The sequence below is a fragment of the Apus apus genome, chromosome 5 (genome assembly GCF_020740795.1).
Source record: "Apus apus isolate bApuApu2 chromosome 5, bApuApu2.pri.cur, whole genome shotgun sequence".
NCBI lineage: Eukaryota > Metazoa > Chordata > Aves > Apodiformes > Apodidae > Apus > Apus apus.
In genome coordinates this window covers 10044641-10063036 of record NC_067286.1, presented here as the reverse complement: position 1 = coordinate 10063036, position 18396 = coordinate 10044641, and the positions used below count along the sequence as shown (strand labels likewise).

At 37.8% G+C, this 18396-nt stretch overlaps 1 protein-coding gene across 4 annotated transcripts in view; it reads left to right on the top strand.

The window, feature by feature from the left end:
* The first annotated feature begins 218 nt into the window (after positions 1 to 218).
* Positions 219 to 18396, top strand: part of USP47 (ubiquitin specific peptidase 47) — a 54641-nt gene continuing 36463 nt past the window's right edge. The window contains exons 1-4 of one of the 4 annotated variants that reach the window (XM_051622593.1): positions 219 to 410; positions 13337 to 13396; positions 16469 to 16672; positions 17582 to 17698. In XM_051622593.1, coding sequence (XP_051478553.1) covers positions 372 to 410; positions 13337 to 13396; positions 16469 to 16672; positions 17582 to 17698 — 420 coding nt within the window. In that variant the 5' untranslated portion in view covers positions 219 to 371. The remainder of the gene's footprint in view (positions 411 to 13336; positions 13397 to 16468; positions 16673 to 17581; positions 17699 to 18396) is intronic. The other 3 variants (XM_051622592.1, XM_051622591.1, XM_051622594.1) reach the window with 3 other exon arrangements.

The window sequence follows — 18396 nt, the reverse complement described above, 5'->3', positions numbered from 1 at the left end:
CTGCGCCGGGCCCGCTGCTGGCCTCCGCTCCCCGGGGCAGGGGCACGGCGGCGGAGGGCGGTGTAAGGGAGCTTGTCGGCAGCCGAGAGCCACTGACGGGCACGGGGGAAGGACGGGCGGACTGCTGGGCTCCGTCCCGGCCGCCCGCCCCGCTCCTCGGCCCGGCGGCGGCTCTCGCGAGAGCGGCGCCCGCGGCCATTTTCCCCACGGGTCGGCGCTGGCGGAGGGCGGGGGCTGCGGCGCTGCCCGGGCCGGGCTGGGCGGCGGCGGGGGAGGAGAAGGAGGATGAGCCGCTGGCGTCCCCCCGCCTCCCGCTGCTGACGACGACGCTCGGCTCAGTCTGCTGCGGGCCCAGCGCCGCGCCGCCGGCCATGGTGCCCAGCGAGGAGAACCAGCTCGTCCCCAGAGAGGTGAGGCGGGGCGAGGCTGGGGAGGGGGAGGCTGGAGCCGGGGGTGGCAGGGGGAGGTGGCGGCTGCGGCGGGCGGGGGGCCCGGGGTGTTGCGCTGGCCGGGGAGGTGGGGGGGGGTAGGGGTGGGGGTGGGGGAGGCCTGGCCTGGCTCGGCTCGGCTCGGCTTCGGTGTGTGGCTGGAAGGCCCGGCGGCAGGCTGGGCCCGTCTTTGTGAGCGGCCGAGCAGCCCTTGGCCCGCGAGGGGCCGGGCTGAGGGTTAGTGGTGGTGCGTGGAGGCCCGTGAGGCCTCTCCGGATGGCCTGGTGTGGGGAGGAGGAGGAGGAGGCCGAGCCTGGCTGTGCGAGGCCCCGGAGGCGGCTGGAGAGTTGCACCTGTCTGTGTCGCGGCATGCGGGGAGGCCGGCCTGCGCGGCGGCGGGGCCATGGCCGGGCCGCTCCCCGTGTCAGAGGTCTGGGGAGGAGCCCTCCGGGAGGCTCTGCGGGAGAGCCTGAGCTGAGGGGCAGAGGAGCGGAGAGAGTAGGCCTCGGCGGCGAGGCGGGTCTGCGGGTGCCCAGGGGCGTCCTCGGTTGGGGGAAGGGTGTGAAATGGCAGCCGGGGGGGCCGCTGCCGAGTTTGTGGGGCGGCTCCGTCCCTCCCCGCTGCTGGTGCGAGGAGCTGGAGAAGACGGGCGGTAGTGCCTGCGGAGGGTGCAGGAGAAAATGTACTCCGGCTCAGCGATGGGTTGAGTTTCCTTTATTGTGGGGGCCCCTCATCTTTTCCCTGCTGCAGGAGGAAGGGAGAAGGCTTGGTTTTGGCCATAGGCTAAAGATAAGAGCCTGCGTAAAAGAGGAAGGCTAAGCCTCTGTCCTGCAGCGATAGGCAGATGACACGTGTCAAGCAAGAGCAATACTGTTCAGGGGAAGGTGTCTTGGGGTGATGGCGTGAAAAGTTTGGAAACAGTTATTCGTAGAGTAGTGTTAGCAGAAACTTTATTTCATGAGCAGGTACACTTACATTTTTTGCGAACTTTTCTGATAGTTCTACTGTTCTGATAAATTACTCAAACCTTTTCTGTTGCTTTTTGTCAAACGTCAGTAATTTGTTACATCTACGTGTTCTGTGGTATATTCATATGGGAAGCCTTGTGAAGCAAAGACAAATTTTGTAGAGTTTAGCAAAATGTGGTGCTGATCCTTAGGTCGTGTCCTTGAGCAGATCATTAAAACAAATACCAATACTGAATTTTAGAAACAAATTTTTCTTCACACAGTTTTACAAGTAAGTACAAGATGTATGTAGGAAAAAGGTAACTTTACCTTGTATTTGCTTTCTTAAAATCCGGAGGTTTAAAGGACTGTGTTAAGTATTTGTACAGGAAATAAATCTTCAGAAACTTCAAACAAGGGATGCAGTGTAGTAACTAGTATGCTTAAATATTTGTTTAAAAAAAAAATAAACGGTAGACCAGGAATAGAATATCCTAGCCGTCTTCTTAAATATTTCCTTTTAAAAACAAACAAACATAGAGATAAAAGAGACTGGCAGGAGAAACCTTGTGGCATTAGTTGTAGTTAACTGGAGCAGACAAGATGATTAATAAAAGCAGCTAGCTGAGGTGGTTTCTTTAGTTATATGTATTAATAGTATCCCTGTTGGCTTTAAACTTGCATTCAGAATATACATATGAATCAGATGTGTATTTTTAACTGAGTCATTGGACTAGGGTTTTGAATGCACTTTTATTTGTAGGGAGGGGAAGTGTGGGTAAAGGAAGATGAATGCTTGTTAATATAGATAGGGATATCTTTAACACATAGTATGAAATCTATAAACTTTGTATATTGATAATCCTAGTTTTAGTTGCTTTTCCTCAGCATATTTTCTCAAGTTCTTTATTTTGCCCATATGCATTCTGTAAGTGAACGAAACTGAACAGAACATAAGAAAAATCAAATTGAGGAGGAAATCAGATTAATTATTTGTGTGAAACCCATCTGGTTTTATGTATGTATATGTATTTTGATAGATGCTTATCTTAGACTTTTCCAATGGTTTTCAGTATGTCCTCATTTTTATTTCAGTGATAGGAAGTTTAACAAATGTTATACTACAGGATTCACATTAAGTCCTTCTGAAATTCATTAATAGCCTTATTGCAGAGAACACTGAGAGTTATGGGTAAACAGAATTCTCCAGGTCTGTGAGTTCTCAACAGCCCTCTCATAAATATTGCTTTTATGCCATTATCAGCAGCTGGAGGCAATGCAGATCATTTGAGGTTTCAGTTCTGCCCTTTAGGGGTGGATAAAGGATTACAGTTCATGTTTTTGTCCCTTTCCAATGGGCTGAGTGGTATCTGTTGTGTAGCTCTTCTGCTGTTTTGAGGATTAAACTGGCATGTGAACCTGTGTGTGCTAAAGATGAGTACACAGTATTTTTACTTTGCATTCCAGAGTAAAAGAGCTAGAAGAAAGCTAATATTGTTTGTTTTAGGCAGATCTGGGGAATGACTCGTGATCTAAAGGAGTGGATGGGAAAAGTACTTTGGTTCTTGTCTACAAGCTTACACCATGCCATGGTAGATGTGGTAGTAGGATGTGTCTATTACATTAACAGCCTCTGTGTTTTAAGAATGGGAAGATAAGTATTAGGTTGTTCGTAAGTCTTCAGTTTGTGCTTTTATGTATATATATCTGTGTATGGTAACAGGACCTAAGATTGCTGTTTTAAAGTGTGTTGCATGTGGTTTTTTCATTAGCTTTTTTAAAGAGTAATAGTATGTTTTCAATAATACAAAATACTAGTGGTTTCACCACTGCACTTAGAGAATCCTAGTCTCATGAAAATTTTTGGTTTGCACTTTGCATAGGTTCAGTTGCATCTCTGGAGTACAGGTAAATCAAGGCCTTGTTATTCTTGCTCATAACTTTGGTGTAAAGTTCTTATTCATTTGTAACAAATTTATTGAAGCATTTTCTAATAACCCAGTGTTGGGATTTTTTTATGGTAAGATTTTTGCCCAAGTTGTACAGACATCTAGTAAATTTGTTCTTGCATCTCTACCACTGCCTGATGCTTTCCCAGCTGTTCCTGTAATTGTATGACCAGTAATTCCTTATGGTGGGGGCAATGACTATCCCAGTTCACTAGATCTAGGTTTCAGCGTGAACTGATCCATGTTCGTTTTCCTTCCAATCCTCAATTCCTTTTCTGTCTTCATCTGAAAGATAAGTTATGCAATTTAGTCTTCTTTTATATCCAAGAAGACAGAAGGCATTGAGTAGCATACAGGACATTACTGCACCCTGGTAGTAAATGCTAGTCATGTTCTTTGTTTTTAGGTGACAATTTTTCCCCACTTAGCCTAGTAAAACAGGATAAGTAAGATAAAAATGGAAGTAAGAAAATGGTGCTGTTAGAAGGGAAAACACTTCTAGGGCTTTTAGTGTTTCTGAGAGGAAAAGCAGACCTGAAACTTACTTTGGGTAAATCTACCTCAAATGGAAAATAATAAAATATTCTAATCAAGACAATTAATGAGAAAGGTGCATATGTTTACTGCTAATGAAAATGGACTTTACCAAGACTTCTCTTGAAAGTTAAGATGTATCAGAACTTAGTGAATGTTGGCCAGATTTGATTAGAATATAAAAAAGTATGTTCTGCTATGAGGTTTTTGAACTGTCTATGCCACTAATTAAATAAACGCGATGCAGATACTTTATCAACATGTTCTAGCATGAATTGTCCAAAGTACACCTGTCAGAATAAATATATATATATGTTTTGTACACGCTGCTATTAAAGCAGAAAAGATAGTGTCAGTTCTGTCTCAGCTGACTAATGTGAGTCTCTTCATCCCTACACTAATTAATCCATTTTAATCTTCTGCCTTGCACAAATAAATTATGTTTCTTGATTAGTATCTCTCTAACTTCCTCATTAGAAAAGCAGGAATCTGATTAAGATATTTTGCAATTCTGTTTAGTAAAGGGGTGCTGTTCTTTTCAATGCTGATGACGTCCTTGTACTTTGATTCCTTTTTATTTAGAGATTCTACAAGTGGTTGTTACGGCTTGTGTAATTTATCAGGTTTTCCTGCTTTTGTTCTTGTGTGCTTCTTTGTGAAGCAACAAGGTACAGTTGTGACAGGTAGAGAAACTGACTAAGTCACTGAGCAGGTATTCTGGAAGTCAGATTTAGGAAACAGAAAATCCATGCAATTCTACTAAGTTATTGTTCCTTGCAAACAGACGCTTTCTGAATAATGTTCAGATAGTTGTGAATAAGGCATGAGAGTAGAATGTAAGATCTTTGCCTGCTTAGTTCAGCCACTGGGCTTCTCAATCATGATTGAGTTCCCCTTGTTATATGCAGGCAGGTATTTGAACTGTAGTGTAAGAAGAATGATCAGGATAGTTATCTAATAGCACCTTTAGGTTCTCTGATAAAGAGTTTTTTGCCTAAGATGTACCAACTATTTCTTAGGTAGTTCTTGGGACTGGAAGCTCAGTCTTTTAAATGCTGCTAGCTGAAGTTATTACTCAATAGAATAATCTTGACAGCACTTTTAACATCATAAAAAATGCTGTTTTCTCTGGTGTTTTGTGGGTGATTAAACATTCCAAAGCAAATGAGTACAGTCGTGTAAGTATAATCCTTAACTTTTTTGTGCAACTACGCACTGTTTCTCAAGCTAGTAATGAGTTTTTCCTGAAGCTGTGAAGTAGTTATCTGAAGGCAGAGAATACTTTGAAGATCCGTCAGTGCTGTCTTTCTTCAGCTTAGAATTTCAGTATACAACAAAGAAGTTTCTCATTTATTTGTTGCCATTTTTAAATGAAGTCCACTAATTCTGTGTTCTGTTGTTTTTAAAACCTGTGGATTTATGCCAATGTAAGTTTCAGTCATAGTTTTAAAATATGAATTGTCCTACCACACAAATACTGATGATAGTCTTTATTATCCAGCTTCCTTTTGTGGATAGAACATATCTATATTAATGCAAGATAAAAGCTTGTGGACGCTTACTGAAACAGACCTGTGCATGGACTTAGTTACTTTTAACTTACATGCTTTAGTCCTGTCAGTGTTAAACTCAGTGTGGGAAAGAGAGTTATTATTTTGAACCTTTTTTTTCCCAATACATAGCAATTGACACAGTAATGCAGTAAAATATGTACATGTGTACCTATGTCCAGTTGATCTGTTGTATTTGAAAATATATTGGGGTTTATATAAGAGACTAAGTATGACAGTTATGTCTCTAGAAAATTGTTCAATTACATAAAAATATTTAGCCTTCTTACTCAGTTTGTAAAAGTTTTTTATTCCATTTGTGAAAACTTAAAGTTGATGTTTTATACTTGATCTCTTTGATAATATGATGTACCTTCAGGTGAGCTATGTACTCTAGCATTTTGTTATTTTTCTAGTTGTGAACAAAATATTCTTAAAACAACACTACTAGTAACTAAAGAACTGATACTTGAAAATACTAGTAAAATTTCTAAATTTTACTTTAAATTTAAGTCTTTAAAATTTTGTGTAAACTTCTGATAAAATTATAACCAACTTGATTATAGTTAAACCCATTGTGAAGTGTGAAGAATTTTCTGTGTTTTTTGCAGTGTTTGATATGTCATCAGCTTGCACTGAACAAATGGTCTTGCACAGCATTGGCAGATGAAGTAGCTTCTAAAAGGATGATGAAAATGTTGTAAAAAATTAAGGAATAAAATAGGTAGAAATCCCTTGTTCAATTTAATCTATGAGATTGTGACCACAAGGCGACTTTAGGTGCTTCTGAAAAATGCAAACAGTTTATTTTTATGTTGGTAGCTTTGTGAATAGCTGAGAACTGGTGATTGTGCTGCACTTTAGGTGTAGCTTCTCACTTCTTCATAATCACGTGATAAAAGAAGACATGAGGAAGCATGCATGAATGCCATAGGTTTGATAAATGCTCTAGTTTTGAAGCTGTATGAGAAATACACTTTATATACTATGAAAGTGTTCAATGTAGATAATGTCTGAAAACAGATGTAAATTCCATTTTTTTAAGTTTGGCAGAGTTGTGCAGGAGCTAGAGGAATGGAAGGCATGTGTGTTTACCAATTTGTATCAGTATTTTGTTGAGATCAATAACAGTGATTGAATGAAAAGAAAAAAAAGCAGGTGTAACAACTTAAAGCAGTCCTTGTTTTTTGTAAACAAAATGTTCATCAGTTAACTATGGAAAACAGTCTAGGTCCTTCCTCATTTATATGTTGCCATGTCTGTACCTTCTATGGAGGCATTGTGATTCAGAGTTCCATTTTTTAACATACATGTCTGGTGATTTTATAGTGAAGTAAACCTTCACTGCAAAATTGTCCATTAGGAGATAAGCCTAAGAAAACTAGTTCTTCCAGATGTTCTTAAACAAGACAAATTTTAAGTCTCTTAAAATACAGAATTAGATAGAAAGTAGCCTGTATAAAGCGGAAGAGTAAATGATCTCTGGTTCAGCTGCTCCCAGACATGTGCCCCGCACTGTAGCCTTCTCAATAGTCTTTTGAAAACCCTGGGTACATGCACTTACATCTGGCCCCATGTCAACTTTTTTGGATTGTTATTTCTGTTCTTTTACAAATGCTTTTTACTACTGACCAAGTAATCCACAACAGTAAAAGCAAACTCTCAAAGCTGAACTTTAGCCTTATAACATACTCTTTATTTCTGAGACAGTGTTATTTTTGGACATGTTTAGAAAGTAGGAAGTATTAGGCTTAAGTGTGTAGGTATTATAAAAATAATTTGTCCATATACATTTTACAGGAGTGACAATTAAAAGTTGGCAGGCAACTCTTGTTTCAGTGAGGTGGCAAACACTTTTGTTATTTTTTAACTACAATTTTGTTTCTAGAGAAGCATTTCTGAGGAGGTGGCCTTTGAAAAGAACAAATGAATCCATGATGTGCATATGGCAGAGAGTAAAACGTACCTGTTTCCAAAAGGAGCAGCATTATGGAGGCCCTGCTACAGAATTTTATTTTGTGCTTTTTCACCTCCTTTCTGCATGGGGCCATTCAACCTCAGGAAAACATTCTTTCTTATGGTTTTCTTAGCTAGGGCCATTAGTCTCGGTATGACCCTGGTATTAATCCATGGTCTTTAGCGGTTATCCTGTATCTACAGCAGGTTGGCAAAAAGAGTGAGCATGGCATGGAGGCGAAAGCAGCAGGATTGAATAGCACTTTCTGCTATTCTGAGGCCATCCAAAATTGAAGAGGGAGAAGGGAGAGTTACTCCTTCTGTCCTGTGAGCAGCACTGAGATTTACAGAGACTCATACTTAAGGATGAAGGATGTAATTCCAGTCTTTCAGGATACCAAAGAAAGTTGCAGAATGTCCAGGTGGTGTTAATGTTTAGTAATTTAAATACCACTACATATAATACATGCATTTCAAATACTCCTCTGCTGGTACTGTTATATCACTTAGTCCTTTTCCAGGAGGGTGAAGGATTCTGTTGAGAAGCTAGATGGCTGATTCAGATTAAACCCACTGGAAAAACAACCAGAAATAGTTAAGAATTAGTTACCTGAGCCTGCTCAATATGTAGCTGCATGACCATTTGCACAAGAAGAGGGACATTTTAAGGGTAGAAATAAGCAGAATGCCCTACAGGTAGGCCAATGCCCAGCCAACTCCCAAGCAAAGATGGAACCTATTTAAACCTCCTCTTTTCCATTTTGTAGCTGAGCATGGTGTTGTATTGGATGGAACGTCTCTTTGGTTAGTTTGGGCCATCTGTCTCATTGTGTTCTCTCCCAGCTTCTTGTGCACACTCCAGTCCACTGGGGGGAAGACAGAGTAAGAATTGCAGAAGGCCTTGATACTGGGCAAACACTGTTCAGTGAGATCTAAAACAACTGTGTTACTGGCATTTTTTCAGTCACAACTCTAAAACGCAGCACTTTAGAGGCAATTTTCTTCATAGAAGCCTGTACTTCAGCCTGGCTCAGCACACACCCTTTTGGTAATTTTCCTTCCTATTTTCTGCTATTGTTCTAGTCAAGAGGATAGACTGAAAGGGCTTCTGTAAGTCTTGTGAATCCGTGATATACCATCCTGGGAAAAATAAAGGGATGAGGTGAAGGTTCAGTAATTAGGAAAGTGGTCAGAATCAGCGTATATATTCTTGAATGTGGATGGTATTTTAGGCTCAGTGTGAAGTGGTTTTATTCCTCACTAGTATGGGACAGAAAACCTCTGTTCATTTTCACTAGCTTCAAAGCACAGTTGTTGGATTTTGCCTGAAGTATCTCCAGGTATAATGAAGAATTTGAAGTTGAGGATAAAGTATGTTATTCAGGTACTCGCAAACCCGATACCACAAAGTTAGTCAGTCAGATTCAAAATTAAATGTTTGTGTCTAAATTCAGAGTTACTTTGCCTCAGGATACATTCCAACACAAGATATATCAAGTTAACAGCTCAAAATTATTCTTTTTCTTGAGACCTTTTTAGGAAAAGTGTATTCAGTTTTCCACAAAGTGTACTATAAAAATACTTCTTTGTAACACAAACTTTGGTTCAGGCGTTTGAAACAGGAATCTAAATGCACTGTTTCCCTGATTAACTCAAGCTTTGCTGCTGTAAGGCACTTGTGTTAAGTAACAATTCGCAGTAGTGCTTTGATAGGATCAGTTTAGGAAGCTGCGTTTTGAAAAAAAGTGCTTCTTTCCTCTAAAATACAGCCAAATGTGAGTTTGATTTCTTGTTTCTTCAGTCTATGAGTAACTACAGCACTGTTCAGAATGATGGAGACCACTTCCTTAATGCTTTGCTCATTCTGAGGACCTTTATTGTCCCTTTTTTTTTTTCCTTCTCAGGGGAGTGAGCTGCTCACGTGGTTGTATCAGGAAAGCCGGCCTTTCAAAAAAGAACTTTGTTGGGCCATGGAAAAGCATGGAGTGTGACTGGATGGCTGGGGGTAGAAGGGAGTTGTGGGCTGTAAGGACTCTCTGGAGTCTGTAGTTCAAAATGCACATGGTAGAGTTCAGAGTGGAAATGATAACCTAGCACTCAATGACTATTCTCCCCTTACTTGCTGTATGGTTGGAATGTCTTTGGCCTTCATGTTTTGTGCAGAACGCAGTGCTGTCAGCATGTCTTCAGTGGTGTTTAATGTGTTGGACCTCTTGGAATAGACCATGAAATTCCTGTAATGATTGTGGTTTCTCAAGGAGCTGAATTGATAGCAATATTTAATTGCTGAGACAGAGTTGAACCAAACTTCTTTTCCATTTGTAAATGTAATTAATGTCTGAATGTTTCTATGTGTTGATACTTTAGTGTATACTATTTTTTGTGACTGAAGCTACAGAGTTTCACTTTATACTTGTAATTGCTGGAAATGCACACCCAATGGTGAACTAAGATTTGGCATGTGGTCCCTGAAGTTTGACCAGCGGTAATGTGATAGGCACTAGTCACTTGTGTGCATTTCGTGTGGTTGTCTTAAGTTGCTGAAGCTACATGAAGTTTGAGAATTGCTGTCTTAGGCTTAATCATTCAAGTCATTTTGTGAATGTGAGCCTGATGTCACTTGCTACTGATCTCTTTGTCTGTCTTCTGTATTGCAAGGATTTGTGAGAATTATTTATAGGGTGTGGACATGTAAGAACTTCTCTCAATAGGCCATTAACTTTATTTGGCAGTCAAACTTAACACATGTGTTTTTTAAGCTGTTGATCTGACACTTGTGATTTTACTTACTGAGGCATGCTGTCAGTATTTTTGCCTGCTGGAAATAATAGGAATTTTGAAACAGTGGGTAAAATCTACCTGACGTTTGAGCATAGCTTTAGGTTTCACTTTCAATCTCTGAAAATAATTTTATACAAACTTAAATTAAAATCTTGGGAGACTCTTCTGTCGTGAAAAATAAAATATTTGTATTTATTTGTATTGGTTCTCATGAGGTTAGTAACATGCTGCTATAGAATTTTAATGAACTCAGGGGTCAAAACTGAGAAATAGCAAGCCACACCTAGATGTAATGTTAAAACTACTACAGCTTTGCATTTTAATATTGTTTTAACAGATCTCGTGACACTAATTTTTTGTTCCTTGATTTTCAACAAATACAGAACCTATATGGTCAAAGCTAATTTGTGTTGCAGATGACACTAACAATGCTTCCTTTGTTAGCATATACAGAATTACAGCTTTAATTACTTGAGTTCTGCAATATGCTTTATACTCTGCAGCTTACAAATGCAGATCTTTCATGTAAAAAACATGAGATAATTCTTAGAAAGATGCTTAGGGTAAATGCTTATGTAGAATGGTGCTCTAGCTTGTCCACTCATGTCAGACCTGTGTGTGGGTTGTGTGTTGGTATAGTAAAGAGTCTTTTCCAAGTCTGGTCTGATGCACAGTCAGAAATGTTTTACATGCAGATTTAGGAACATAATCTCCTTTCTAGAACTGGAAGAATGTAAAAGATGGAGTGACTTGGGAAGAAAATGTCAGCATTTCAATATTTTTTTTAAAAGGTTGACACTTGAAATTACAATTTCAAATATTTATTGACCAAAATACAGCTTGAGAAGGCTTATGTGGCAGAATAATCATAGGATGGCTTCCTAAATTGTATCCTTAAGTAGCAGTCTGTTTGCCTTTTTAGGTGCATATGCAGTTGAGGGTCTGCAGCTTATTTCACACAGCTACTGGTGGTGTGCATAGCATGTTACAGTATCACAAATTAGCAGTATCAAAATTTGAGGACTTCTCACAAATACAGAGTAGATGTGCTTGCTACCTGAGTAGTTGCTCTTACCTCTTCTGAGGAAAAGGCTGTAGGCTATTTTTGTATGTACCTGTGAATATCACATGTATGTTACCATGAAATGCCTGAGTTATATAGTTAGTATATTTATCTGTTTTGTGAGGTGTAATAAATTATTGGTTTGGTGAATTCCAGAGTAATTTTTATTGGGGTAAAATTTAGGCAACTTTGCATATAGTATGATCTTATTTCTCTCAATTGTACTACAATGCAAAAATACCATGGTGAAAGGAAGTTTTCTGTAAAATGCAGAATCGATCTAGCAGCTATTATAAAAAACTCTTATTGAGTGGTAGAGTGAATGCCTTAATTGAGAAGTAGGGAATGCTGCATTTGAAAGACAGACACATCTGTGTGATTTTGTGATTTGTCTGTTGGAGCAGCCAAAGGCTCTTAGTTACTTCTAAAATTCCTGAGCACTGTATAAACAGTGTAATTTGTACATTTAATTTGTTTCATGTGTATTGTGGAATATTGAAAATCAACTTTTGTCATTCATAATTTATGCAGAGTTAAATAACTCTTGGAACTCTTCCAGCAGTCCTTCACTGAGAAATCAAAAGTTGAGAACCCAGCCTAAGAGTGTTCTTATAATAGAATATTATTAGAAGCAGCCTGTAGAAACTCCTGTCCAGGTCAGGTGAAGTCTGGAGTCTGTCCTCCTCTTCCACTCTCCACTGCATGTACCAATTAAAACAGCACATTAGAAAATTACATGTACTAGACTTGCTTGTCTCTGGAGAGAAGGAATTCAGGGTATGGTAAGGGCTCTTTGGAGATTCCAATGAGGAGGGAAATTGGAAGACTTAAATGCTGATTACTATCTATCATAATACTGCAAACCACTGGTTTCAAAATTATGCTTTAGGGACTTTATTAACCTTTAAGTCACTTCAGCAAAACATAAGTAACTCTCATTTGAGAGCAGGTAAAACTAGCAAGCAACAAATTGTTAAAATTGGTATTGTTTGTTCTGTGGTATTGTTTGATTTTTATTTTTTGTTTAGTTTTTAAAAACTCAAATTTAAAATTACAAACTGGTGTGTAAAGAAGTCTATAGAATTACTAATCGAAACTGAAACTTCAGTTCTCTATGCAAAGAAAGAAGTCTTGTCTTTTGTGTCATCCTGCTGAGAAGTTAAATGCAGTCAGTAATCTAATTTAGGCTATTTTTGTAGGTCACCTGGTGGGGCAAATAGGGCATGTCAATAAAGATTGTGTCAGTTTTTTGGTTTGCTAATCTTGACTGAGGGCGCAGTTGAAAAAATTTTGACAAGTGCAATGATGTTATTAGCATCTTAATTCTTGCTTCCTCTTTTTTCCTTTCTGACAAAATACAAAGTGCAATACTTCAGATTCAGAAACTAGTTAATCTGATGTTTGTCCGTTGTTGGAAAACAGTTTTTTACAGGTAATGTGTATTGTTGAATTTTGATGGTGTAACAGAGATATTAAGGTAGGCCTTCTGTAAAAGTGTTGGAAATGAGAAAAGTCAGTAACTTCATCACTTGATTACCTTCAGCAGAATACTTCAAAAAGGGTTCATATTAATAAAAGCTCACCCATGGGAAATAAATCAGGCATGAGGAACAGTTTTATACAAAACTGGATAGTGTTATAATTTATAAATGCAACAATATACTGAGTTAGAGTTATATGCTAATCTTGCACTTGAGCCATTTAAGGTAAATTGTTTATCCATGTCTGAAGAACTTTTTTAATATCATGAAGGATTTTGTTTGTATTAATTATTAATGAATTAATAATTGTTTGTATTTTCATGTCCACTCATTTTTACTTTATGAAATGTCATCTATACTGTATTACAACTTAACACTTTGTAACCCTGCTCCTGTGGTAATTTAAATATTAAAATAATGTGCACTTCAAGTTAATAGAGAACTTGTTACAGTATTTGGAGGCTATTCCTTTTAAAGTCATTCTGTGAATGGTGGTTTGGAACTCAGTAATGAACTTATACTATTAAACTGACTTTATGCAAAGAAAAGGCAATTTGCTATTTTAAGGAATTATTACTTTTTAATAAGGAATTACTAGTTTTTAATAAAGAATTATTACTTGTTAATTTTGTTTTTATATACTATAGGATATGTTTTGGAGTTGCAGACAAAGTATCTTTGCTGAAATGAAGAAGAAATTTTCACAGGTAGACAGATGAAATATGCTTTATATAATTATAAGCAAGATACATAGTAACAGCATGATGCTGCAGCTTTTATGTATTTCTTAACATGAGCATGAGGTATTGCATTTTTGGTGCATGTTCTTAAATACAAATATGTACATATTAAATGCAGGCTTAGAGTAGAAGCTTCATTCTGAATATATTTTTATGCTTTTACACATGTGCTTTTTTGTGGGTTTTTGGCCTTCAGTAGCTTTTCATTAAAAAATTGTATTGTGTAGCTGTCATTTCATTTTATGTAATAACTAAATTAAGCTTTGTGTTTACTTTGTGGACTCAGTTTGGTAACAGCCTGTCAAAATAGTTTAGAGGCCTGTCACTGGCTGGTATTACCCTTTGCACTATTTTTGTAGTAAAGTGGCCACAAACAAGATGTAAACATTGTTGTCTGATAGTTCAGATGATATGTGTGAATGATTGCCATGAACTGAGTTCTACTGAAGTTATTTTTGGTTTACCTATTTACTATGAACAGCTTTAAGCAGTGTCAGCACAAATGATGGCTTAATACCGTTTGCTATACTAACTCTGAGTTAAACCAGTTCTGTCTGTCAGAATTACATTTGTGAACAAGAAACTGAGGATTTGTCTGACATGGAACATCTAGCAACCCAACCATCAAATCTTCTGTAATCTTCTATAATTTGTTAACTCGGTGTTATTTACATCCATCAGATACTGTTTGTCTAATTATTTTCTGTAGCAACTCCAATGTAGGTCTACTGATTTACTACCATAAGTAGTGGAGAAGGTTTGAGTAGGAGGAGTTGAATACATAGATGACCTCTGTGGAGAGGAGGGGAGTTAAGGTGTTGGTTACGTAAAGGCAGAAGGATGACAAGGAATTGAGTCTCCAGTGGAGAACTTCTGCTCCTAACATGCTCACATACAACAGTTGATCAAGTTCTAGAATCAGTGGGAATTACTAATCTAAGTTAATTTATATTTTCCTAGATGAAGCTGAATGAACAGTAGCAAATGCCTCTTACCTCTCTGTGCTTTTGTGTAGAGGAGGGTAGCTTCCACCCAGAGCAAGCCTCTACCATTGCAGGGGAATGTGTCACAACTGTATATTAATCTCATGAGTTTGTTGGGTTTTAGCTGCTGCTCATCTCCAGAAAGATCAAGAAAGCAGACCACTGAACAAGCTTCATCTTCTTGTTTGTAACCACACAATGAAAGAGACAAATCCTGTGCTTGTTGTTTTGCCAAAAAAATAAACTGAAGAATGAAGCTGTGCTGGGAAATTTAAAGGAAAGAACTCGGAATTTCACCCTCTGGTGAAATTTAGTCTACTCAGTTGCAGCCCTGTGTGCCTCTATGGGTGCTGTGGATGGAAGTGAGAATGTAATATGTCAAGATTACTTTGGCTTCTAAATTGTGTTTTCTTCTTAATGTTTGGTTAATGTTTCAGGAGTAGTTTTTCCTGTCATCTTGGAAAGTAGTTAATAAACCTAAAGTTCTCCAGCAAAGGTTAAATTTATGTAGATCAGGTATTGCAGATTTTCTGAAAATGGCACATTGAGTCTTTTAGAGCAAGCAGTTAACAAAGATTTTCACAGAGAACATTGCATTTGATAAATGTAGAGAATTTTTACTTAGAAGTCTTAAAAAAAATCATTAGTCTAAAGCAAACGAACATAATACAGATTAGAGGGAGTTATTTGCCCATCTCTGACAGCTTTTTTCTGATGATGATAGGAATAGACACTGCAGTCAGCTAACATTTTATTTTGTAGTTGCATGAAGACTTCCAGCTGATCTTGAAATTTTGTAAAATGAAGGGACACAGCATCAGCAAAAATGTTTATTGCTCTTTTTAAAAGGTTTGGTGTAAGAGCACTCATAAGGGACTGTAGCACTTTGGTGATGGACATTAGTGTTGTGAGGCTGGTTGTGTGGAAATACAAGGGATGCTGAAGTTTAAGTCTTCTTTGTAGTTCCTTATTCTCTAGAAGATGCTTGTAATGTGGCTGATGGTTTTAGTGTGAACACAGGGCTTGCTGTTTATTAATGTTTTTATCCACTGAAAATTGTAAGCACTGCATGTTTCTTTTTGCTTTTTTTAGATGATGTGCCCTTTACTCATGGACTGAGATTTGGGTGCTCTCACGTGCCTTACTAATGCTTTCTGTCTGTTACAAGTAGAAGAGGATGAGTCCTTGAGGATTAATTATTCTTATCACTGACCTGACACTGTCTTATGTGACTTGTATTTAAATATTAGATATTCCTCACTGTTCTATAGCATTGGAAAATTGAGAAAATCAATTGATCATGCTTAGATTTTTAACTTCCTGAGTTTTAAGTGTTAGGTAAAGGCATTTTCTTGGCTTACCTGGTTCTGTAAAATTCTGTCACTGTTCCATTGCCACCTTTATCCAAAATGACTATTTTTTAAATTTCAGATATATTGAAATTGCTGTTTAAAATCTTACTGCTTTGTCTAGTAGCCATTTGGCAATGTTAATTTTCTTACTCTGTTCAGGCAGAAAAATTTCTCCTGTGTTTCACGCAGTAGGAGATTTAGTAGCAGAAAGCTGGTGGCTTGATTATGAAACTTATTGTTTAGTGATCAGCTTGTAAGTTTATTTGGAACCTTGCAGATCATCTGAGTTGCATTCCTAAAAATGAAAAAAAGTTCTGCTTCTGCCTCAGCAGGATTTACGATGATGTCAAAGCAAAATACGAGCTTGTTGTGATTTGAAAGTCTGTTTTTTATTTGAAGAAGTCTTCTCTGCTTACTGGCTGAAAATCTGAGCAGAGCTTGAGCAGCTTTATCTATCTACACAGCAATCCACCCATCTAAGTTCTGTCTTGGTCTGTAAAATTTGAACTTGTTCTTAGAGGTTTTCCAAAACTGGAAGGTTCTTTATTTTCTTATGCCTGGTTTTAAAAATAAAATCCAGTTTTAGGATCCTTATGTTGTAAAAGTATACCACATTTTACAAGTTAAGTCTTGTTTTGATTTTTCAATTAAACTCCAAAATGTTCTTAGCCTTACTCATGAGTTATTGCCTGCTGCCATTTCAGGTGGAAAGTGCTGCTGAGGAACCCAGGGTGCTTTGTATAATACAAGATACCACAAATTCCAAGACAGTTAATGAGCGTGTTACCTTGAACCTGCCAGCTTCCACACCACTTAAAAGGCTGTTTGAAGATGTGGCTTCAAAAGTGGGCTACGTGAATGGAAGTTTTGATTTAGTATGGGGAAATGGAGATAATGTAACTGATACGGTATGACAAAAGTGCTTTTTTTTTTTTTCCTCTTGATAGCAAGCACTTAAATCTTCACATTGTAGAAAAGTGTTATCTAAATTGTGTAGTGCTCATTTAATTCCTTTAAAATATATAGTAGGTGCACCAGAGGAGACTGACATGACTATTTTCATTTGACTGAATTTTATTTTGTATTATAATCTAGGTTTTAGTCTCAAAATGTGTTCTTAATTGATAAATGTATTCAATCATTAAACAAGAGAAACTAAATGACCATTTGGATGTAATGTGAGTTTTCATTATTGGTATGTGTTTTTAATAATAGCCATGATAATTAATCTCCTCCGTTTCCTGTGAACTTGTTTGAGAAATGTTTTCATCTCAACAGAAGAAAACATGTAGTGATTTTCCATGTTTCTTATACCTATTTGAATTGATAATACCAAATAAAATTATTAATATTTTCATTTAAAATTATGTTGATTTTAGTTAATACGATTTCTACAGATGCACCTAGAAAACTTAGTAAGATTCCTTAAGAAATAGACACTAGAGTTTTTTCAGGTCATGTTTATGCTTGTTGAAATAAATATTTTAATTTTAAAAAAGCATATGCAAGCTGTTATAGGACACTAGATGGTTTGTTCTGCAAGAAACTTCTAGTCCGGTGTCTTTACTCCTAAACAGATTAACCATTTTTCTAAGTTTTAAACTTTGCTGTAATACTTAATCTATACTGTTGCTTAGTCTATTCCCAAGTTCTCTCAGTATTAATGATGAGTATGTTTTGTTTATACTGGATAATTATTTTTATTTCATCTCAGTATGTCAGAAGCTACTTCAAGCAATGTACTTGGACAGAATCTGTTAATTGTGTATACATTTGTTTTTAAAATAAAGTGGTGGTTTTGTTTTTGGTTATTTTAGCAGACACCAATAGATCAGAACAGTGACAAAACTATTATTGATGCTGGTTTTGAGCCAGGAAAGAAGAACTTTCTGCATTTGACAGACAAAGATGGTGAGCAGCCTCATGTAATGCCGGTAAGTAAAATCTTCACTCGGGTATATAAGCTATAGTCCTGGGGGAGAGAGATGTGTGTTCTGTGTATTGCTCTTGGAAGATCAGTATATGAAACAGAATTGGGCTGTATATTTCTTATAGTAACCTCCTTCAGGGACGTTCTCAACAGACTTTAAGATTACTGTTTTACACTTCTGCAGAGTAGAACCAATTCCATTAGTAATGATTTGCTGTCACTTTTTATTCGTGCTTGTCAAATATTTATGTGATGCTTTGCTGTGAGTAGTTTTCTAAGGTTACATAATTAATCTTTGATGTGTTTAGAGAGGTCTTAACATACAGATTTAATCATATATCTAATTCTTTTCCTCTGGGTGTTTGAAATCAATATTAGGCCATTCTGGCAGGATTCTCAGAAGTGGCAGTCCTGTATCAACAGTAGTTACCTACTTCCAAGTTTAACTTCAAGGAAAAAAAATATAGAAGTAGAGTTTGTGTTGTTAGAAGCAATTGTGTGCCAAAACAATATTTGACATTTCCTCTTTATAAAATTTGATGCAGTGAAAGATAAACACAGCTGTAGTTGATCTAAATCAGAGATTGGATAGACTAGTGATATATTAAGATTTATTCAGCAATCATGCCATCATAATGCCACTTAGCCTTTTTAGTGGGCTTACTTATCTGAAAAGGTGAGAAAAAGCCCCCATGTTTAAAT